The following is a 24,174-nucleotide window of genomic DNA, read 5'->3' as shown; positions in this document are numbered from 1 at the left end:
ATTCTCTGCACATTATAAAATTGTAAAGAACCTTAATTTATCTATCCATATGTTCTTAATAATAAATTTGTGAGTGTTTATTCAAACCCTGCCAAGGAGTCCAGTTCATTTTGTTGTTTCTTTAAGTACTTTGTAAAAGGTTCCCGTTCTTCTTTAAAGTCACAGTTGTCCTTGTCGCACAGTTTATGTGTCAGTTTTGCCAATTCTGCATAATCCATCACTTTCTCTTGCCACAGTTCTTTAGTCGGGACTTCTTCATCCTTCCATCCTTGTGCTATCTTGCCGCCGTTGTCACATACATGAAAATGTTCTTGAATTTCCTTGGCAGGTCTTTTCCTACAATCCCTAACAGAAATGCTTCAGGTTTTTTAACAAATGTTAATTGGAACATTTTCTTCAACTCATATATCATTTCCCATAATTTCTTAATTTTGCTACAGTCCCACCACAAATGGTAAAAAGTCCCTTCTTTTTCCTTACATTTCCAACACATGTTTGAACCAGTTTTATACATTCTTCCTATCTGCACTGGTGTTATATACCATCTATACATCATTTTCATATAATTTTCTTTCAACAGAGAACAATCTGTAAATTTTAAATCAGTTTTCCACAATCTTTCCCAATTTTCAAACATTATATGATGACCTATATCTTTTGCCCATTTAATCATGACTGATTTCACCTCTTCGTCTTTTGTTTCCCATTCTAGCAGAATACTATATGCACTTTTCAGCAACTTTACTTTCCCTTCTACAACTTCCTTCTGAAATCTGGATGTCGTATAGCTAAATCCTTCCTTTTGGTCTTCTTTATAAATCTCATGTAGTTGCCAATAGTGTAATCAACTCTGAAAATGATCTTTTATTTCTTCATAATCTCTTAATTTCCACTTTCCTTCTTGATCCTTTAATAAATCAATATATGTAAGCCATTTTCCTTTCTTTCCAAGTGGTTTGAGCAGTAAAGCTTCATGTGGTGAAAGCCACCAAGGAGTCTTTTGTTCTAACAGATCTTTATACCTCTCCCATACTCTCATTAATGATTTCCTAATTATATGATTGTAAAAACTTTTATGTACCTTCCCTTTCCCATACCATAAGTATGCGTGCCAACCAAATGTGTTATCATAACCTTCCAATTCTAATGCTTCTTGCTTCTCCAACTTCATCCAGTCCCTGATCCATACCAGGCATGCAGCTTCATAATATAAGGTCTGGGAGGGCAAAACTGCCTCTATCTTTAATGTCTGTTAGTATCTTATGTTTTATCCTTGGCCTTTCCCCCCCACCTCGATGAACTTAGATATTTCTCTCTGCCATTTTTAAAACATTCATCTTTCACAATTACTGGGACTGACTGTAAAAGGAATAGCATTTTTGACAGCACATTCATTTTAACCGCTGCTATTTTTCCTAACAATGAGAGATTCATTCTGCTCCATATTTCTAAATTTCTTTTTATCTGAAGCCAATTTTTTTCATAATTGTCTTTATATAAGTTTATATTTCTTGATGTTAGCCATATCCCTAAATATTTAACCTTTTTATGGACTTCTATCTCAGTATTGTTCTGCATGGGACAATGACAGTAAAGATATCGTATTGTATTTCTGGTCCATGGGGTCACGAAGAGTCGGACAAATGTGTCATAGAAGCTTTGACAAGCTCATCTTTTGTTTCCCAAAACACATTGAGCAATAGACATAGGATACAACATAGATTTTAATCTTTGGGGAAAACTTTGGAAGAATGATCTGAAGTTTTCAGCATGTTATTCTTTGAAGGATAATTATTTGAAAATGATTTGCAGATGGTATTTAGCTCCGAGTAGACTTGCTAAGATGTATAAGACTGAATCAGATAAGTGATTATCTGCACTGGAGATGCAATGAGGTTGAGGGAACATTCTTTCATATGTGGTGGACCTGTAAAAGGGTAAAAGAGTATTGGGAAATGATCCATAATGAATTGAAAAAAAATGTTCAAAAGTACCTTTCAAAAAAAAAACAACACCACCAGAGTCCTTTTTGTTGGGGATAGTTCAGATGGAAATTCCCAGGTGTCAAAAAAGGCTATTTATGTTTGCCACTACTGCTGCCTATGTTTTGTTAGCCCAGAAATGGAAAATGAGATGGATACCAACTAAAGAAGAATGACAACTTAAACTGATGGAATATGCGCAGCTTGCAGACCTAAGAAATAGAATAAGAGAACAAAAAGAACATACATTTAAAGAAGATTGAAAAATATTTATTGAATGTATGGGGGGGGAATTGTGTACACTTGAAAATGTTGGCAGCATTACGGTAAATTCAACAGTGTAAATAAGTTTGGATGGATGTATTAATGGAATACTGAATGGTTTGGTTTATGTATTGTGAATTATACAAGGATTAGAAAGATAATTTATTACGGTCAGAGACCAGCTTATAAAACACACTTGTGTGTACAATCCCAGAAGGAAAAAAAACATTTAAAAAATGTACAACAATTAATTTAAAATTTATAAATGTGATAAGCATATAGACACTTAAAACTTTCAAGATAAGCTACGGCAGATTGATGACCCAGAGTCACCCATGGAACCGAATTTGGGGATTTTCTTAACAAACTAGTTTGGGTCAGGGGATGGTCTGCTCCTACAGATCTGTACACAGAAACTAGCAACCATTTGAATTGTCTTTTGTACAGGGATTTATGATATGGAAATTGAACCATGAAAAGAGAAGAAGGGAAGTCATTGATGTTTTAAACTGTAAAATTGAAAACTTAAAAATTACACAGACACAATCAAGGAAATCAGGCATGGCTCTCACTCTCTGGCTTCTGCCACCAGCCTGTTTTTAGCCCAGCTCACACACACTCAACTCTTTCTCACTGCCAGCCAGGTGAGGGAGAGGGCTGACCCATTTGCCCTCTGGCATAAGCAGCTTCCTTTGTTATGATATTGACCTTAATTAATATACTTAGTTGGCAACTTTGACCCTTGTCTAGTTAATTCAACAATGGAAACCTGGCGCCGTTGCCGGCACTGTTTAATGTTGGGGTACGTATGGTTCCGCCAGTACTGATGGCCAGGAGGGGTCTTCGGTGGTTCTCTCTCTTGATGGTCCCTGAATGGGAACCCCAGCACCGTCTTCAAGAGGGGTGGCTTCTCCTCCAGGTCCTTGGCTTGTGGGGTGCAATGTTCATTCCCTGAAGATTCTGGGTCTGATACAGAGTCAGAACAGACAGAAGGACAAGGTTTCCAGGGTGGTGGGGAACTCGTTGAATCTTCCGTGCTGTCCCAGAAAACCTGCAGGAGCAGAGAGAACGAGAACCAGCTATAGAACATGACAGGAGAGACTCAGATGTAGCTCCTTGAAAAGTCACTGAGGATTTGTACCCACCTAAATAAACCTGGGGAAGAAAGGGGTTCTGGCAAAGCCCAATGGGGCCCTAAGAAAGATCACAGATACCTTCTCTAGACAATATTTCCACTCATTTTGGGTTAGCATTTGGTTCTACAGGTTCCTGGATCACTCACCCTAAGTTAGGGTGTGGTTGCCCATTTTTAGCAGTCAAAAGGAGGCAGTTTGCTTCTGCTGGCAGTGACATTTTTAAAGTCAAGGTCCATGTCTCAATTGTTGCTTCATATTCCAGTTGGAATTGGTGATACAATTAGCATTTTTGAAGGGATCCAGAGTAGCTGCTGAGTGGAGACTGCAATCCTGCTGGGGACTGTTCTCCATGCACCTTTCGCTGTGAAGAAGAAGCAGAATCCTGCAGCCAGAAGGACTGAATGCTCTGCTCACCAGAGGGTGAGAGGAGGGTTTAATCCTGCTCAGTTTGACTGTGCATGCATGTTCCCCTGATGGGAACTGGCTCTTTGCAGAGGCTGCCTCCCTCTCCTTCATGAATTGTATGAACTGGATCCTTGTTCACAAAAACCTATGCCATAATACAGGTGAAATGCCATAATGCCTTATGCCAGGGGTCAGCCACCTTTTTCAGTAGTGGGCTGGTCCACTGTCCCTCAGAGCATGTGGGGGCCGGACTATATTTTGAAGAAAATAATGAACGGATTCCTATGCCCCACAAATAACCCAGAGATGCATTTTAAATAAAAGGACACATTCTACTCATGTAAAAACATGCTGATTCCCGGACCGTCCGTAGGCCGGATTTAGAAGGTGATTGGGCTGGATCCGGCCCCTTGGTCTTAGGCTGCCTACCCCTACCTTATGCCATAATAAATTTCCCATTTCCCCCTGACCTAGGGAATAGGGCCCAGACTCACCCTGAACAGCTAAAAGAGGCTCCTGGGAGGCCACTGGGACATTGCTGGAACAATTCTTGGATTGGGGCAACTGGCTAAAATGTTCTAAAATCTTCTAAACGGTTCTAATTTTGGTTCCTCTGTTTCATTTTTGTTGGGTTGGTGTTGGTTAAATGTTTAGTTGGGGCTGGCAGTTACTTCAATTTGGGAATACAGTGGAACCTCAGGTTAAGAACTTAATTCGTTCTGGAGGTCCGTTCTTAACATGAAACTGTTCTTAACCCGATGTCAGGGAACTGCCATCGGCAGCACCAGAGGTGCAAAGGCTCTCTGAGGTAGAGGGAGACGTAACACCTGAAGAGGGAACCAGTAGGGGGCGAACAGGAATGTCAAGGGAAGGAGAGTCGGAGGAATGGCTCAGAGATGTTTCCAGTGAAAACAGTGGGGATGTCTCAGAGCCTCCTATAGGGACACCCGTTCCTCGCCGGAAACTGTCACGCAGAGAGTCCAGAAGACGTGTTTCCGTTAAGGAGCTTTTATGTTGGAAACGTTTCCGAAAGCAACCACTTTCGGATTCTGCTAGCGACTGACGCAGCCATGCTGGAGGGGCTCCGTCACAGGCAGAGGTTTGAGAAACTGTTCAAACTCTGAGGGATTGCAATTTACACACAAGCAGCTCTTCATCCCATCACAGCAATCCGAAAGTCACCGACAGCTAGCTTGTGCTAGGGAGAGGCATCATGAGCGAACCAGCAGGAACCGGAGGGGCAGCTGGAGGAGGTCCAAGCCTGGAGGAAAGGTACAGGGCGTTGGAAATCCAGCTTGCCTTGCAGACGGCGAGGCTGGAAGAGAGGAGGGCTCAGGATGCAGAAAGGGGGAAGGAGAAAGCCACCCCACTCAACAGAAAGATGCCAGGATTGGTGCAGAAATTTGGGGGGGACCCCAGGAACTACCATGCCTTTAGGACAGAGATGCAATATGCTCTCAATCTGCAATTTGATGACTTCCCTGATGAGGAATCGCGAGTGGCTTTTGTAATTAGCCATCTCGAATCAGGGGCGAAGGACTGGGTTAGACCCTTGATGGCAGCAAATAATGAGATCCTAAAGGACGCGATGAAGTTTTTTCGTGCCATGGACCTGATGTTTTCCAGCGACATTGAGCAGGGAGGGGTGCGAAGGCAGTTAATGGCTTGCAAACAGGGAAACAGGACTGTCCGTGAGTACTGGACTGAGTTCACTATGTTGATTCATAGATTGGGGTGGGACTTGTCTTCTGAGCCCATTCAGATGCTTTTCGAAGAAGGTCTGTCTTCGTCCGTGAAAGATGAACTGTCCCGGAACCCCAGAGCGGAGTCTATGGACCAGCTGACTAAAGCCGCGCTAGCCATAGGAGCGCGCCAGGAAGTGCGGGCTTTGGAGAAGAGGGAGGGGAAAGGAGAACGTTGGAGGGAGCTCCGCATTCCAGACATTCCAGAGCAGCCTTTCCCGCCGGCAGAGCCGATGGAAGTGGGAACAGCGCGTGCGCGCACAGTTTCAAACATCGGTGAAGGGCGGAAGAAGGAGGGAGAGGGCGGGAAGAAATGCTATCTCTGCCAACAGCCAGGACACTTTGCCAGAGTCTGTCCACGGAGAAAGGAATGGCAAGGCATGGCAGGAGCTGTTGGGGGAGAGGAGGAGGAAAGCACGGAGCAAGTAAAAGCCAACGCCTGGCTGCCGTCGGGGCACAGCAGCCAGGCTCAAAAGCAGTGAAAGTGCCCTCACCAGAACCTCCCAGACCTGCTCTAGTGATAGAGGTGTTGCTAGAGCTGCCAAACGGACACCCCCTACAGATCAAGGCCCTTCTGGACTCAGGCAGCTCCTGTAATTTCATGAGTAGGGAGTTCGCAGCTGAGCACCAGATACAAACCCTCCCCTTAAGTAAACCCCTGCAGGTAACCACGATTGACGGCAGACAGTTGTTGGGAGGAGAAGTGAACCAACAGACAGTCCCCATGATAATGAGGGTGGCAAGGCACACCGAGAGGATAGCGTTTAATGTGGCCACCTTGGGAGGAGCTCCCATAATTTTGGGGATGAGCTGGCTGGCACTACACGATCCTCTAGTGGGCTGGCACCAGAGGGTGGTCTCCTTTGGGTCAGCGCATTGCCTGGAACACTGCAAGCAGGGGAAGGATCCAGGGGGAGCCAAGCTCACCCTAGCTGGGATGGAGGTAATGAAGCAAGGGGAGGTGCCTCCGCAATATGCAGATCTGAGCAACGTATTTAGCGAAAGGGAAGCGGACAAACTGCCGCCGCATAGACCCTTTGACTGTCAAATCAACCTACTCCCTGGGGCTCAACTCCCAGTGGGCAAGCTGTACGCCATGTCAGACAGGGAGATGCAGGAGCTGAGGGAGTTCATTGACAAAAACCTGAAGAGGGGTTTCATCAGAGAGTCCCGAGCGGTGGGGGGCAGCCCAGTGTTTTTTGTGGACAAAAAAAACACAGATAAGCCGAGACTTGTAGTGGATTTCAGGGCCCTAAACGCCGTGTCGGAACCCCTGGCCTTTCCTATGCCCCGAATTGATGACATTCTGACCAGGGTGAGGAAGGGGAAGATTTTTACAAAACTGGACCTGCGGGGGGCGTACAATCTGATACGAATAAGGAAGGGGGATGAATGGAAGACCACCATGTTCACCCCTTTGGGAGCATTTGAATACCTCGTAATGCCCTTCGGTCTCCAAGCCGGCTCCGCATGTTTTCAAAGTTTTATCAACCACGTCCTGGGGCCTTTGCTCTACAAGAATTGTGTGGCCTTTTTGGATGACGTGTTGGTGTATTCGGAAAATGAGGAGCAGCATGTGAGGGACGTGAGAGAAGTGTTGGGCAGGCTGCAAGCCAATCAGCTGTGGGTGAAACTGGAGAAGTGCCAGTTTCATGCCAAGGAGGTGGAATTCCTGGGGTACCGCCTGTCAGACCAAGGATTGGCCATGGATCCAGGCAAGGTCCAGGCGGTGCTGGAATGGAAGACACCGAAAACCAAGAAGGATGTGCAAAGATTCCTGGGATTTGGGAACTTTTATCGGAAGTTCATCAAGAATTTTGCACACTTGACGGCGCCCATCACCGACTGCCTCAGTAGCAAGAAGAAATTTGTTTGGACGGTGGAGGCGGAGAGAGCTTTTGAAGAACTGAAAAGGGCTTTCGCTTCGGAAGAACAACTTCTGCATGTGGACCTACAGAAGCCCATGAGAGTGGAGACAGACGCGTCAGACAGAGCGGTGGGGGCTGTGCTTCTTCAGCCGGGAAGAAACACGTCGGAGTGGAGACCGTGTGCCTTTTTCTCGAGGAAGCTGAATAAGTCCGAGCGGAACTACACGGTGTATGACAGGGAACTACTCGCCATTCACGAAGCGTTCCGGAGGTGGAGACATTTATTGATTGGGGCACAACACAAGGTGCAAGTGTGCACCGACCACAAGAATTTGGAGTATTGGAGAACAGCTCGAGTACTCAACCAACGACAAGTGAGATGGGCACACGAATTTTCCAAATTCCACTTCGAGATTTGTTATGTACCAGGCCCAGAGAATGTCAGGGCGGACGCTCTCTCACGCAAACCAGAGTACTTGGAAGGGGAGGGGGCAAGCGAAGAAAGACATGTCATTCCTGAGGACCGCTGGGTGTGTGGGGCGGCGCTGGTGGGGAGACGAGAGCTGGTAGAAGAAACGGAAACTGACGAATATGCCCAAAATAAGCTCAGAGGCCTCAGGGGAGAGGGTGAGAGCCCGGAGGGTTTTGAAGAAAGAAATGGGGCATTGTATTACAAAGGGGCACTGTATATACCAGAAGGTGAATTGAGAGGGAGGGTACTCAAGCAGTTGCATGATAGTCCCACGGCGGGACATTTTGGACAACACAAGACCATGTGGATGGTCACCAGGGAATTTTGGTGGCCCAAGGTGAGGGAAGATGTAAAGGAGTAGGTAAGAGGGTGTGACCAATGCCAGAGGGCCAAGGGGGAAAGAAGGGCGCCGGCAGGGTTATTGGAACCACTACCCACGCCGGAACGGCCTTGGGGGGCGGTATCAATAGATTTTATGACGGATCTGCCCAAATCCAAAGGGAAAACGGCCATCATGGTAGTAGTGGACCTGTTAACTAAGATGTGCCACTTTGTAGCATGTTCACATGCAGTCACAGCGGAAGAAACAGCGAAGTTGTTTGTAGAACACATCTTCCGGCTGCATGGCGCCCCCTTGAGGGTTATCTCGGACCGCGGGAAACAATTTACTTCCAGGTTCTGGAGGAAGCTCATGAGCTTGCTGCACGTGGAAGTCAATTTTTCGACGGCCCGACACCCTGAAACCAACGGGCAGGCGGAAAGAGCAAATGGCATCCTCCAACAATATCTGAGGTGTTATGTCAATGACAGAGGGAATGATTGGGTCGAAAAGCTGGCGCTGGCAGAATTTGCCTACAACAATGCGGAGCATGTGTCCACAGGGATGAGCCCCTTTTTGGCCAATTACGGGTGTCACCCCAGGGCATTCCCGGGGGAGGGAAGCGAGAGATGGAGCGTCCCAGCGGCCGAACATTTTGTAGAAGAGATGGAAGCGATCCATCGTCAACTTCAGCTCAACTTAGAAAGGGCCAAGGCACAATATAAGAAGCAGGCCGACAAGAACAGAAGGGAAGGTGAAACCATAAGGGTGGGGGATCAGGTGTGGTTGTCCACCCAAGGGTTGCCGTTCAAAGGGGGTTGTAAGAAATTAAGACCCAAGAGATTGGGACCCTTTGAGGTCATTCAGCAGGTCAACCCAGTGGCTTTCAAACTCCGGTTACCCAACCACATGAAATTGCACCCAGTGTTCCACAGGTCGTTACTGTCACCGTACAAGGGGGGAGGTGAAGGGGAGCACACCAGGGGACCAGTCTTGGAAGAGAGGGGGAGCAGTAACCATGTAGCGGAAATCCTCGATTCCAGGTGGAAGGGCAATCAGGTGGAGTATTTAGTGGCGTGGGAAGGGGAACCGGAGTCAGAAAACACTTGGGTGACAGCAGAGGAGGTCAATGACGAGGTTTTGACAGAAACGTTCCACCAAAGATTCCCGAGGAAACCACAGCCGGCAGCGAGGTTTAGGAGGGAGTATTTCGGCACCACAGACGAGGAAGAGGAACTGGAAGGATTCGCGGAGTCGGAGTTGGAAGAAGGAACGGACTCAGACGACGAGGAGTACCGAGAGACTAGGAACCACAACAAGTGGAGAAAGGTGTTCGAAACCTCAGACGATGAGGAAGGTTCTTTCCGGGGTTTTACCTCCTCCCAAACTGTAGGGGAGGAGACGGGAGGGGGTGAAGGGGGCCCTGGAGGGGAGGTGGATGTCAGGGAACTGCCATCGGCAGCACCAGAGGTGCAAAGGCTCTCTGAGGTAGAGGGAGACGTAACACCTGAAGAGGGAACCAGTAGGGGGCGAACAGGAATGTCAAGGGAAGGAGAGTCGGAGGAATGGCTCAGAGATGTTTCCAGTGAAAACAGTGGGGATGTCTCAGAGCCTCCTATAGGGACACCCGTTCCTCGCCGGAAACTGTCACGCAGAGAGTCCAGAAGACGTGTTTCCGTTAAGGAGCTTTTATGTTGGAAACGTTTCCGAAAGCAACCACTTTCGGATTCTGCTAGCGACTGACGCAGCCATGCTGGAGGGGCTCCGTCACAGGCAGAGGTTTGAGAAACTGTTCAAACTCTGAGGGATTGCAATTTACACACAAGCAGCTCTTCATCCCATCACACCCGAGGTACCACTTTAGCTAATGGGGCCTCCCACTGCCACAGCCATGTGATTTCTGTTCTCATCCTGAAGCAAAGTTCTTAACCCAAGGTACTATTTCTGGGTTATTGGAGTCTGTAACCTCAAGCGTCTGTAGCCCGAGGTACCACTGTAACTGCAAACTGTTTGTTATTATTGTTGTTGGTTTCTATTGATTTATTGGTTTTTGGGTTGCTTGTATAGGATTCCCCCCCTCCACAATATTTGATGTTTTGCTGTGTTTTTATATATGTTGTAAGTCACCCAGAGTGGCTGAGGACACCCATGCAGATGGGCAGAATATAAATTTAAATCAAAAAACCTCTTGATCAGTGAGTTGGGTAAGGGAGAGGGGTAGTTGTTGCCTGTTTGTAATCTGTTTTGTGTGTTGTTGTTTTTTCAAAATAAGAACAGATCACAATTGTAATGATTTTATAATTATAACGATTTTATACCACTTCACGAGCTCATCTCACCTGATTATCACCATCTTGTTGCGAACTTCTTGCTGAGTTCCAGTGTGCAGAAGAGCTCTCCATGTCCTCTAGTATCGACGAGTGACTATCTGAAGAGACATATTATTTATTCCATGGCATGGACCAACTTCTGCCTCTCAAAATAAGCAAAAGTAAAGTAAAGGTGTGTTTGACAAGCAGCCTCCATCTCAGGTGAGGCAGGAAACAGATTGAAAGAGATGGCCCTACCTCTTTCCTTCTTTTTGAATTTTCGCTTCTTCCTCATCCACATCCACATCACTGCCACCACCATGATGATCAGCAACATGACAACTGCAGTGGAGATAATGATATGTCTCTGGCGTCCGACCTGTACACCTGTAATGTGTAATGAGAGTCTCTTGAAATATTCTCTAATAACAACCACCAAAGTGACCTTCCTGCATGACTTGGAGCAGTAGAGCAAATAACAAAGGGTCAGCAAATGTGCCAGTCTGTTCCATTTTGTCAGAGCTGGCTCCTGGTCCCAGCTCACCAAGGACCAACGCTAGCCGGTAGTACAGTATCAAAGTCTTTATTGAAGAATAGTCTCCATTTCCAAGCCTCAGCGTCCCAGCTCTACGTCTGGACTCTAGACCGGCGAAGCTCTGTCTGAGTCGCCGCCCCCTGTGCACCAGTTTAAGACTCTAATCTTACTCCACCTCTTCCTTCTCTCTCTCTTCCTCTGGGTCTTACTACCCCCCAGGATCTCTTCCCTCCTGGACTCTTCTGACGCAGACGTTGACCCCTCTGACTCCTCCCCCTCTCTTCGGCGGGCTTTAGGACCTGGCACCCTACCCGGGCTGCCCACCTTGCCGCCCTCCTGTACATTTGAACTTGGCGCGCGCGCGCGTTTAACTTTCCTGATGACCGTTTCCTCGCTCCCTGACGAGGGTGTGGTCACTCCTGCCTCACGTTCTCCCGCTGCCCGCGCGCCCCCTGATCCCGATGCCTGGGACTCCTCCCCCCTACTGCACTCTGGGGGGGACGCTGGTCCGGATTTCCAGCTGCTACTCTCTGAGTCCCCTCTGGCCCCTTCTTCTCGGGGTGTCCCCCTGGGCACTCCCCTTGCCCTGACTATGGGGGCCCCTTTCTGTGAATCCTCCGAGTCACTGGAGAGACTCAGAGACCTCGGACTGCTGTCGTCGCTGACATTTCCTTCGGACTCCTCCCCCTCGCTCTCCGTTTCCTCCCTCTCCTGTGACTCTGCTCCTGAACCCCTGACACATTTGTATAGATTTTATTGGATTAATTTGGCACAGAGTTTAGGTCCATCACTTTCGTTTGCATTTCATTTTTCCCTATCGTTTTGTTTTTATTTTTCATTTATAAACTGTATTGCAACTAACAGTTACCCGATTCGTTCATGATAAAATCAGATAAAACACAGAGATTCAGAAGATCGCATACCCAGGAAGCAAAAAGCAATTCAACCATTTCTACAAATCACAGAATTGTAGAGTTGGAGGGTCATTTAGTCCCACCCCCTGCAATTCAGGAAGCTTTGGCCCAACTTGGGGCTCAAACCTACAACCCTGAGATTAAGAGTCTCATGCTCTACCAGCTGAGCTATCCCACTTAAATACAGCTATTCCTCCATACACTGACTAGGTCACACTTGCTCACCGTCATTACCTGGGCAAATTTTGAGCAAGTCAAAGGACGCATTCTTTTGGTCAACAGAATTAGTAAGCAGGCAGGTGAACGCAGAGTCCAAAGAGTCTTTTTGCCAGAAGACACGGAGATTCCTTCCATTGTCTGAAAGATGATACTCGTACTGGCTGTTTTCTAATGCCCTTGGGGGATTTCCTCTTTTCCATGAGATACTGAACTCTTCCTTTCCAGGTGCCTGGCACTGCAGGGTCACACTGCATCCCTCCAAAGTCTGGGAGACTTCCTGAAAGTGTATCTGTGGTGTTGGCACTGGCTCTGTGAAACACAAATGAAATCAGCATAAGGGTTATGTCCCACCCCTCCCAGTACCTTTGTAGGAAAATGGTGCTGATCCCATTCCATGAGCCAAACAGTGAAAGCAAATTGGATCCTCCTAATGTAGGGTCCTGGTTGTGTACAGGCACTCAAGGCACACCAAGGGCTAATTTAGTTGGAGGGGTGTAACCAAAGCCCTAACCATAGCCTTGGGATCACGCGAGGCTATCTGGGCCAATCGCCTGGAGGTGGCGTGATCCCAGGGGCTGTTAAGAACAACAGCACGACGTAATTGGGGGCACTTGCTTCGCGCTGCCGAACACCCACCCTCCCTCCCTTATGTTAGGCAGCGTCACTTTGGCCTTGCTTTGGTTTGGGTCGCCTGTTTTGGAACAGGGGCTGGGTAGGAATTTTTCCATTTGGCAGATTGGCTATAGCCACTTGGTTTTCGCCTACCCCCTCAGCAATCGTCACAACTTGCAAGGTGGTGGTTAGGCATTGGCTCATTGAAATATGAGGGAGGGGAGGTGCAGCCATCACCAGCCCCTCCAGGAACAGGGTATTCTGGTAAAGGAACCTGGGGGTCCGGGATCTCATCCGAAGTCTGCTTGAGGGGCAAGGGCCATGCCAGGACCACAGGAACCCCGGGGTGAGCTTCGGTTGCTCTTCATCGATGTAGCTCCCTCGTTTGGTTTACCCTTTTTAGACTACCAATCAGAAAGTTGGAGTCAGCTATAGTTTGGAGCCAATGCCTAAGCCAATACCGCTCACATGGTTGAATTGAATAAAGTTGTGGCCAAAATTTGCCCAAAAACTAAAATAAATGTGAAGTTATTTCAAGGGGGTGGGATCTTGGGGGCTTTGAAGAGCAATAACGTACCATAAACTGTGAGGCTGAAACTCTGTTCTTGAAACTGTGACTTAGTAAGCCAGATGCGAGCATTGTAGAACCCACTGTCATCCAACTCCAGGTCTTTGATCCTCAGTGTTGTCTCATCCAACATGTCTAGCCGTTGTCCAAACCGGTTGGAGGGACTTGGGTTCTCCAGTTTACCGTGGCTGAATTCCCCCAGCCAAAAGCCCAGGCCACCCCTTTGTGGTAGAAAGTCCCATTCCATTTTCTCCACTGTTATTCCTTGAGATACGTTGGCAGGAAACAAGACTGATCCTCCCAGGATTCCCTTCACCTGATGAGTTGGATTCCCCACTACATGCCTTAAAGTTTCTAGTGAGGGGAGGGTGGGGGGAGAGAGAGATACAAACAAAGGGGGAAATTAGTATCATTATTGTTTTGAGCTCCTTATCCATCTTCCATCATGAGGTCCCAGAGGTGGTGACAATTTAAAATGCAGCATTAAAACGTAATAGGAAGGGGCCTAACAATTATATTGCAGGTGTCAGTGGTATGGTGAAAGGGTGAATCTTCAACATATAATGGGAACTCTTCAATGAAGGTGCCGGGTGCATCTCTGTGGGGAGGGACATCTACAGTTTAGCAGCCTGCCACAAAGAAGGTCCTCTCCTGGGCTGACTCTCCCCCCAAATGTTTGAGGAAGGTGAAACTAGTCTCTCAGGTATTTGGGACCTAAATAAAAGAAAGTTTACAATATCCAATATTAATTTTAACTGTTGCTGAATTGTACATTGGGGCACTGGAAATACCCAACTCACTAGTAAAACAGTTACAGCATTCTCCTAGCTGTCCAAACAATGTGGTTCTTTACTGTAAGAGACAGACATTGTTACAAGTCCAAAGTTACATTCCAAAAATCAAGTGCTCTTTGTTCTCCAACAATAGGCATCTATCTGGTGTCCAGGAACTGGGATGAAGAAAAACTCAGAGAGAAGATTGGTCCAGGTGATTAAAATAAAATAACGTGAGGTCTGAACTTCATCTGTAAATAAAGCAATCCATTAAACACTTAAATCTTTTCAAAGCTGTCCCTTTGTCATATTTTGGGGAACATCGGGCTCTGTGTAATTGTCACAAGGAAAAATTCTGAAAAGAAGTAGAATTTCCCTACACAAGGAACAAAAGTTCATTTATTTCAGTTAACAAGATTTGTATACTGCTTGGTTGTAAGAAAGTCTCAAGGCAGAATCAGAGCTGTGCAAAATGTCTGTTGAAAACTCAACACAGAAAGCTCTAACCCAGTGGAAAATCATGCTAAGCAGCAATATAAAAACCACATGCATGTTTGTTTCAGGAAAAAATAATTATGCACAATTTTTCGTGAAACCGAGATAAGTTTATACAGAGTTCAGAGAAGCAGCTGACTCTGGTCCACCAAGATCCCAAGTCGCCTTTTCCTGCTCATTGGTTGGCTCCTCTTATTCACTGCTTGCTCTTAACTGGCATTTATTTTGTATTAGTTAATGACTGACAAAATCCTGCAGGAAAACATTTCTGCCCTAGAGACAAGGTCGACTTGCAGTCACCATATCTTGTGCTTTTATTTCGCTCCACTGCACACCTTCATCATACACGCAGATTGTCCCCCCCAAGTTCAGCTCAGTAACAAATAATACACACAGGATTAAACTCTCAAAAGAGTTCTGTTGGAGCTTCCTTTGAAGCCTTGGGGAGGTTCCAGCAGGGGAGAGGAGGCCCTGAGTGCTAGTAACCAATATTGCCAATAATTTCCCCCTTCATGACAAATCAAACTCACAGTGCCCCTCCATGCATTTAGGTGGGGTTTCTTTATTTTTGTTTTTGTTTTGTTTTTGAGAGAGAAAGCAGTGAAGTCCTTACCCAAGGAAGAGTACAGCAATAGTCTGAAGAAGAGGTCTTCTGCGAGAAAAGTCCACCATCGTATCTCTCCAGAGGTGCAGAGAGCCATGAGCGACAGTGAGGCACCAGACTGTTTCTGGGACTCACAGATGGGGAGACCTACTGCTGTTGAGCTCTGGTGCTGTCTGTGAACGTCCTATTGTGGCATCTGTTTCACCACCATGAGGAGAACAACTTCATTTTTCTGCACAGGATAGGTGCTCTAAAATAAGCCTGTTCATCCATCTTATAAGCATTGCCTGAGTCCAGAGTCTGATCAGCAAGAATCTTGAACTTTCAAACACAACGGTCAGCTCCTTCCTTCCTCCCACTTCCTCCTCTTCAAACCAGGAAGGCTGTCTGTGATCGCTCTCCCTCCCCTTCTGTGTTTCCCCTCCTTTGTTTCTGACTCCTCCTTTCAGGGCTCTTTGTTCCTCCCCTTATAAACCAGGAAGGAGCAGTGGAGGAGGATAAAGAGGGTGAACGCTCAGCGTGCTTCTTTGTTGTTAAACAGCTGCCTGTGTGCCTGTTAGAGGTTTCTGTTTAGAACAGGTGTTTGATTCTCACCCACATCTGGAGACCACCAACCTTTGGGAGTCTTGCAAAACCCTTGCAAAGAAGAGAAACAGTTGCAAATGTGCAACAGCAGCAACAACAGCAGCAGCAGTGGAGACTGTTCCCTGAGGATGAGTGGGGCATTGCCTTTGCCAGCTTTAGCCCATCCTTAGCCCAAAGTTACCAGGTTTTTTTTTTTGTAAGAATCTAGGGACACTTTTTTTTCTTGAAAAGAGAAAAAAAAGTGATTAAAAAAGTTTTTGGTTTTTTTAAAAGTAATACCTTCTCTTCTGTGGTCTCCTCTGTCATGCGGCGTTCCTCTGGGCCCCAGCCTGCTCTCTTGGAGCACTAGCCGCCATGGAGTAGGCTCAGGTCAGAGCTGGGCTCAGCCACGTGTCCTTGCCCTCCCAGTGCTCTCCTACCTCTCCTCCCTAGTGGCGGTGGCAGTAGCTGTGCAGCAAGGTCAGGGCTCCCCTCTCTTTTTTCTCCTTCCTCTTCCTCTCTCTTCCTTCTTCTACTCTCCTCCTTCTCCCTGCATCGGCTCTGGGTTTTTCCTGGCCCCAGAGCACCGCTGGGTAGTTGGCTAGGTGGTCGGGCACTCTTTCTGGCTCAATTTGGGTTGTAGGGTGTGTGAGCATGTCAGTTGTTCTCCCAGTTGATGCACCGGGGATCCCTGATTCCCCCTCGGCAGTGGTGGCGGCAGTCTCAGCAGCCCAGAGCCAGCCTGGTAGCGCAGTTGGCTCTGGCTGGTTTCAGGAGTTCCTCACTGCTGTGGCGCCTGCCATTTTGCCTTGCCAGAAGTCCCCATATGCTGTGTCTTGTGCCATTGAATCAATCACGCAACATTCATTCCCTACTAATAAATCTACAACAATTAAAATATAAATCCAGGGACATTAAATGAAATCCAGGGACATTCCGGGGACAGATTTGTAAATCAGGGGACTGTTTCTGGGAAATGGGGACGTCTGGTAACCATACCTTAGCCAGTGCCCACCTGTCTTCTTTTTCACTTTCAACGAGCCCTGGCACTGCCTCCTCCTTAGTACCTTTTACTCTTGTACCTTTCAGTCAGGCAGATTGTCCTACAAACTGGGCTCAGTAACAAAGATTTCTGTCATTGCCCCACCCTCTCCACCCTCTCCAGGAACTGGGTGCTGGTAACCAAGATCAGCTGTTTCAGTTACTGTCCTCTTGATTGGTATTGATTGAGTTTATTTATATGCATCTGTTCCTCAATGAGCTGTGCCCAAAGTGGCTCACAGCAAACATTCAAATCATAAAAAGAACAACAGAACAAATGTACAAAATACAGAATATGACAGCAAATTTTTAAAAAAAATGACAGAAATAAACAATTTGGCAAGCACAGAATAAAATCAATATTACTGCCACCACCCCACAAAAAAATGGAGGCTTAAGTACATGGATACGAAGCAACACAAGAGATAACTGACACTGGTATTGCTACATTCCAAGCAGCCTGGCTTAAATACAGTTCAGAGGGGAGGGGAAGGTGGCATACAGCTGGCTCCCAAATCCTTCTCCAGAGGAGTCTGGCAATTGTCAGGGAGGACAATGATGCTCAGTCTCTTCCACAGCCTCCTGAAGAAACCAGCTGCTGGCACAGGTCTTATTGCTCCTCAGGGCAAACAGTGCGTGACTTACCCAGGGCAAAGTACAGCAACATTCTGAAGAGGAAAGGACTCCACAAAAGAGTCATGTTTGCTTCTCTGCGGAGGTGTGTTTCTGGATGTGGAATGTGGGGGAGGAGGAGAATTGCTGTTTGCAAAGACTGACTATTAACAAAAGTCTTCTGACAGATCTGGGCAGAGCCAAAGCAATGAAAAACGCTGGCAGCTTTTGCAGACTGTAACAAATTTAACAACATGGAAAAGCATTGCAGATTTTTATCTCCTTGATAAAAGTTCAAAGAAGCAAAATTCATATGCCACTGAACCCCCCAAAGGAATATTCATATGCCCCCGAACCCCAATTAACTCCAGAGGCAGATCAGGAAAATCAGAACCTAAGAAGATCCTGTCAGTGGCTCCTCTAGCCTGGCATCCTGTTCTTCTCACAATGGCCAGCCGGATGCCTGTGGGAAAATTCATGAATATTTCTGACCAGGAATATAGGGAGCCTCAGATGTGGCTGCTGCTGTTGGAGAGTTGATTTGACCTAATTGGTACAGCAACAGGCTCCTGCTTTTATTCCCAGGAATAAGAAAAGCTGCAGTGCACAGCCCCAAAGCTCCCTCTGAGAGGGAAATAGTGTGAAGTAACTGATGAGCTTGTCCACAGTCATCGAGGCTGAGAAAGCTGTGAGCTAAAAACAGGAAAGGTGCTCCAGGAAAGGTGCCTACACAGAAATTCAATACAAGTTGCAGTTCTTTTATTTTACACTATGATGACTTGAGACATTACCTTTTCTAAAAAAAAAACAACCTGTTGATTTAACATATAAACCATAGAATCATAGAATTGTGGATTTTGAATGGCCTCCAAATGTCATCTAGTCCAACCCCCTTCAATGCTGGAATCTTAGCTAAACCATCCATGACAGATGAAATCCACACTGGTCTGAATTTTGCTTTGCTGTTCAGCAGTGATTAATATGTACAAACATGCATATGGTGGGAAAATATGTGCACATCAGTGCATGAATGTTTTGTATGCATAAATCATAAAGTGTACAAAGCAATACAAACGTTAGTGAAAATAAAACAAAATGTGTTAGATTAAGTAAAATTGCTTTGCTAAAATGGAGGGGAGGGGAGATGGGACCCTGTGGACACCAGGGAAGGTCTCTGTAGGCAAATGTGCCTCCAGGGTCTCTAGCCCAGCTTATTTTGAGAAGGTCAGGGGGAGAGCAAGCCACTCTGGGGTGGATATGGGTGGTGCTGAAGCTGGGATCCTGCCCCACTTGTTGAACTTGTGACCCTCTCTCTCTCTCTTTCTCTCTCTCTCTCTCTCTCTTTCTCTCTCTCTCTCTCTCTCTCCCCCTCTCTCTCCTTTTGAAACATGACACCTGGAGAACTTCTCCGCCTTAAGACAAAATACACGTTCAAGCTTCTCACAAACCCTCCCTCTCCCCCCTCATCCAAGACCACAACCACATCCCACAGTCTGATGATGGGTGAGGAGAAGAAGCAAAGAAAGAACCAAACGAAGGTTGAACCAAAGGGCAAGAAGAACTGGCTCATGTATAAATGTCACAATGTTTGCTTTGCACTTCCAAGGGATCGATCTTTCAGGGTTGGCAGCACTACTCTTTGAAACTCCCTGTTAATTGACCCCAGACAAGCACCGTCACTCTGCTGTTGTTAAATATTTGCCTCGCTCCTTTTTAATCTCCCCAGTAGGGAAAATATGTCTCCTTACCAAAAGAAAATCTCTTTTGTGGATGTTTTGCCAGGGAGAAGAGGGAAAACAACTTTTTTTGAAAAAGATTATTTAATCATTTTTTCGATACAAACAACAACCGTGAAAGACACATACAACAAAAACCATAATAACAATAATAACACAATTTGACAATTCAGATTTGAATACACTGATATTGAAATTGAAATTCTTTAATTTGCGGCCATTGGCCCATATCGAAAACAATACATCAAAATTTATCCATAAACAATACAATTTAAACAGTTCCAAGTTAAAACACCCATATAAAACCAATTTTACTTAAGTTAAGTAAACACTGTACACAATAAGTTCCCTCTATGTAAACCGCAATTCAAATCCATCAGATTTTGGGGGTATGCGTCTTAGTTCTGGCACTTATTGATGGATCTTAAGTTTAGCTAAGCTGTCAGAGTCATACAGTGATCCATTTCTCCTCTTTTGAAATAAAACATTAATCAGGTATCTAGCGACAGCAAGGGATCTACTTGTGTCTTCGTCGTTTAATAAGTATATTATTTGGGCTTCCTGAGGTCCATCAGCAATTCTCGATAAATATGGGGCCAGAAACTTGGACCGTGACTTCCAGGTCTGAACGCGATCGGAGAATGGCTGCTTTCCTCTGATGTCTCAGAGGGAGAGCTCCGAGAGGGACGGGGTTTTACTGCTTCGACGACGCGGAAACCCCATAAAACCACAGGCGGGGAAAGCCTACGGCCGTGGGACTCAGCGGGCACCGAAAGCGCAGCTCCAGATCGTCTCCGGGTCGTAAATAGCCCCGGGGAACGGAGGGGGGGCCGGCGTGGTGCTGTGAGGCTATCACTACCTTCTCAGAGCGACGTCGCATTGCCAAACTGGAGAGCGTTCGACCTCTTCTTGTTACAATTTGGATTACAAAACAGAATAATCGTGAGTAAACTACAGTAAATTTGAAGGACTTTAATCTGGAAAATTTGAATTGGAAAAGAATCGGGACTTTAAATTTCTTTAAGAATGATCGGAACAGAGGCGGAAAGGTCTAAACAGGAAGTCAGCCTTCCGCTTTGTATATAGTAGAAAGTAAAGACTATGCTTTAACATTCTAAAATAAGAGATTGAAAAATCTACTCTGAAGCCACAGAAAGGATTGTAACCCCTCTCCCAAGAACTGGAAAGGAGGGGGAGTATTCTGGGAAAGTCTAAATCCCCCGGAGTAAGAGGCTGCGGTAATAGAAGCACCGCTCTGACTCCCAGGTCCTGAGCTGTCAAACTTGGAAATACTAGCCTCAGAAAGGGGACAGTGGACGGCGCTTGCTAAATGAGAGTTAAAACTGCTATAAAACTGTTACAAAGGTGTTAGAACTATAAAACTGTCGCCAAAAGGATTGATGATACAATACGGTCTTGATTGTAAACCAAAGGACACTTTGTTTCTTCTGATTGTGGAACCTTAGAGTCCCCCTAGTGGGCACAGACATTGTTACAAAGTCTACTGGTAACTTTCCACTGTAACATCTTATTGCAACTTCTTATCGGACTGTCTGTTAGTGCCACAAGCCCAGCTGCAGCTGCAGCCTGACCGTGGGAAAGTTTATCTTATGGCTGAGAGTTATCAGGGAAAGACGACAAGATCAGGCAAATCCTTTCTCCCAGGAAGAAGAGGATCTTTAGACCCTACAGGAGGCACCGCCTCACAACAGAAGGGGAAAGGAATGTCGAGTACAGATGAACTGATAAGTTCTGGCTTTGCAAGGCTACAAGGGGCCATCGATAAACTTACAGCGGAGGTGTCAGGGACGAAAAAGGAGATTTCAGAAATTAAAAATCAGGTGGTAGAAACGAATAAAGGGATTGCAGAAGCATCTTCTAAGATAGATCAGAATACACTGAGCATCCGGCAAAATACAGCCGCAATTCAGAAATTATTGGACGACTCTGACAAAACGCGAAAGATTGCAGAAGAAGCTCGACAGGCTGCAGCAGCTACGGAGGAGAAATTACCATCTATGACCAGACAGTTGGAGGACTATAAGGCTAAGTTTTCCCTAATTGACTTGAAAGAACGAGAGGCAAATCTTAGGATCAGAGGCTTGCCTGAAATTGAGAAGGAGAGCCTGCGGGACTACCTGACACAAGAATTTGTGAAATTTTGGGAATTAGATCCGGAAAAGGAAGAAATAAAAATTTTGAGTGCCTTTCGACTGGGAAGAGCAAGTAAAAAGATCAAAACCAGAGATTGATCGCATTAAGATCCAAGGAGGAAAGGGATAAGATCCTAGGACTGCATTTTCACAAACCTTTGGAAGTTTCCCAATCGAGAGCTGAAATTTTTAGAGACATCCCCAAACATTTGCTCGATCTCAGAGCCAGATACAAAGACCTGGTGACTTTGTTGAGGAGAAATAGTATCATCTTCAGGTGGGAATTCCCAGAAGGACTCTCCTTTAATTTCAAAGGACGAAAGATTAAAATAAAGTCAGTGGAAGACAGAGACAGCTTTTTGGAGGCCTGCGGGGAGGACCTACAGAAAGGGACAGTAGACCTACTAGAGGAAAGAAGAAAGAAGACAGCAGAGGCAATATCGAATTTAAATTTGGACGGAAAGGCTCCACCGGGAGCGGAAGAAGACAAGTTATCAGAAGCAACGGGAGGAACAGAATAACAATAATACAACATGTCTCTGCAACTTTTGAGCTGGAATTGTAATGGTTTGAACATTTGTCAGAGGAGGAAATCCATTTTTCACATATTAAAAAAAGAACAAGTGGATTTGATTTGCCTGCAAGAAACACATGTGACCAGGCTTCATAGAAAATTTTTAATTAATAAAAAGTTGGGACAAGAATTTATTTCATCGGACAAAGTTAAAAAAAGAGGAGTTGCAATCTATGCTAAAGAAAGCCTGGCACCAAAGTTTATCTTTAAAGATGAGCAGGGAAGATATTTGGCTATTGAAATACAGTATCATGGACAGAAATATTTGATGGTGGGCATATATGCGCCTAATGAAGGGAAATCAGAATTCTTTAAAAGACTGCATGAGACATTGCTGGATTATATGGAGTACAATGTGATTTTAATGGGAGATATGAACGGAGTAGTCTCGACAAATATGGATAAGGCACAAAGACAGGTAGTTACTAAAGATGGGAGACTACCGAAAACCTTTTTTGAAATGACTGATAATCTGGACTTGATTGACATTTGGAGAACAAAGCATCCCCTGGAAAGAGAGGGAACCTTCTTTTCTGAAGCCCAAAAGACCTGGACCAGAATTGACCAAATTTGGACCACTAGAGAACTGGCTCCAAAGATAAAAAAGGTTGAAATCTGCCCAAAGACTTGCTCCGACCACAACGCTGTTAAGATGGTAATGAACTTACAACCAACTGGATCCTTTAGATGGAGGATGAATGACTCTCTTTTTAGAGATGAGGAATTTGTAAAGAAAGCCCAGAAAACTCTGAAAGATTATTTTGAAATAAATTTGAACACTACGGTGGAGAAAAGAATTATATGGGACGCAAGTAAGGCGGTTATGAGAGGTTTTTTGATCCAACAAAATGCACTCAAGAGAAGATCACAACAGGAAAAAAGAGAAAAGATCTTGGACAAAATTAAGGAAGGTGAAAAGAGACTGAGAACAAATCCAAAATCACAGGAAATTTTCAGAGAGATAAAGCTGCATCAAGTACAGTACATGCAATTGATAAACCAAGAGATTGAATGGAAAATCAGACAGATGAGACAAAGAACATTCGAATCGGCAAATAAGTCTGGAAAGTTATTGGCATGGCAAATAAAGAAGAGGCAAAAAATGAACACTATTACAAATTTGGAAGTTGAAGGAAGAATGCTGCAACACCCTAATGAGATTAGGAGTGCTTTTCAAAAATACTTTAAAAAGCTTTACTCTCAACAACCACAGAAAGAAACAGAGATAGAAGAATTCCTGAAAGTGAATGGGCTGCCAAAAATATCGCAGGAAAGTAAACGGAAACTGAGCTGTAGGATAACAGAACAAGAGGTAGAGAGCGCCATCCAAAACATGCAATTGGGCAAAGCTCCGGGACCTGATGGGCTGACTGCAAGATATTACAAATCATTGAAAGACTGGCTAACTCAACCCTTAAAGGAAATATGTAATGAAATACTTCAGGGAAAAAAGGCCCCAGAATCGTGGAAAGAAGCTTTCGTGACTCTTATTCCAAAGACAGACACTGAAAAACATCAACTTAGGAACTATCGGCCTATATCATTGTTAAATGTGGATTACAAAATATTTGCAGATATCTTGGCGAGAAGACTGAAGAAGGTATTAACAGAGGAGATTCATAAAGATCAAGCAGGCTTTCTCCCAGGCAGACACTTATCAGAGAATGTAAGAAATATAATTGACATTTTGGAACTGTTACAGGAAAATATAAATACAAAAGCGGCGTTGATATTTGTGGACGCCGAGAAAGCCTTTGACAATATCTCTTGGAGTTTTATGAAGAAGAACCTCCAAGGCATGGGGGTAGGCCAAGAATTTGAAAATGGTATAGGGGCAATCTACTCTGAACAAAAAGCTAAATTAATTGTAAACAATGTTTTGACAGAAGAGTTCAGAATAGAAAAAGGAACACGACAAGGGTGCCCAATTTCCCCTTTGCTTTTTATATCGGTCCTGGAGGTGTTGCTGAATATGATTAGAAAGGACCAATTGGTTAAGGGGATACAGGTCGGAGCTAAACAATATAAATTAAGAGCATTTGCAGATGACCTGGTTTTGACGTTGCAGGAACCAGAATCTAGTGGGGAAAAAGCTCTAGAACTGATTCAAGAATTTGGTCAATTGGCAGGTTTTAAATTAAATAAGACAAAAACTAAGGTTTTGACAAAAAATTTGACAGAAATTGAAAACGAAAGGTTTCAGAAAGAAACAGGTTTAACAGTGGTGAAGAAAGTAAAATATTTGGGACTAACTATGACAGCAAAAAACGGGAACCT

General features: G+C 45.3%; 3 protein-coding genes across 4 annotated transcripts in view; 1 reads left to right on the top strand and 2 right to left on the bottom strand.

The window, feature by feature from the left end:
* Window positions 1-24,174, bottom strand: part of LOC310666072 (uncharacterized protein) — a 1,539,811-nt gene that overhangs the window by 130,036 nt on the left and 1,385,601 nt on the right. The gene's annotated exons all lie outside the window — the stretch shown is intronic.
* LOC310666142 (T-lymphocyte surface antigen Ly-9-like) overlaps window positions 1-24,174 on the top strand; it is a 37,764-nt gene that overhangs the window by 5,910 nt on the left and 7,680 nt on the right. The gene's annotated exons all lie outside the window — the stretch shown is intronic.
* On the bottom strand, window positions 852-15,580 carry LOC310666092 (uncharacterized protein). The gene is made up of 7 exons (XM_083416677.1): window positions 15,227-15,580; window positions 13,355-13,699; window positions 12,172-12,474; window positions 10,756-10,884; window positions 10,528-10,616; window positions 1,523-3,297; window positions 852-892 (listed from the first exon to the last, which is right to left on the bottom strand). Exons 1-6 carry the CDS (start codon window positions 15,312-15,314, stop codon window positions 2,956-2,958), a joined length of 1,296 nt encoding a protein of 431 aa, XP_083272803.1. The 5' UTR covers window positions 15,315-15,580; the 3' UTR covers window positions 852-892; window positions 1,523-2,955.

The sequence above is a fragment of the Podarcis tiliguerta genome, assembly GCF_965153285.1.
Source record: "Podarcis tiliguerta genome assembly, chromosome: 16".
NCBI classification, from domain to species: Eukaryota; Metazoa; Chordata; class Lepidosauria; order Squamata; family Lacertidae; genus Podarcis; species Podarcis tiliguerta.
The sequence above is the reverse complement of the archived record's forward strand: the minus strand, read 5'-3'. Positions and strand labels throughout refer to the sequence as shown.

Coding starts and splice junctions, on each gene's coding strand:
- LOC310666092 (XM_083416677.1), bottom strand. CDS start 15,314: ATGGCTCTCTGCACCTCTGGAGAGATACGATGGTGGACTTTTCTCGCA. Junction 10,885..12,171: donor AATTTGCCCAGGTAATGACG/GTGAGCAAGTGT, acceptor TACACATTACAG/GTGTACAGGTCGGACGCCAG. Junction 10,617..10,755: donor ATTCAAAAAGAAGGAAAGAG/GTAGGGCCATCT, acceptor ATGTCTCTTCAG/ATAGTCACTCGTCGATACTA.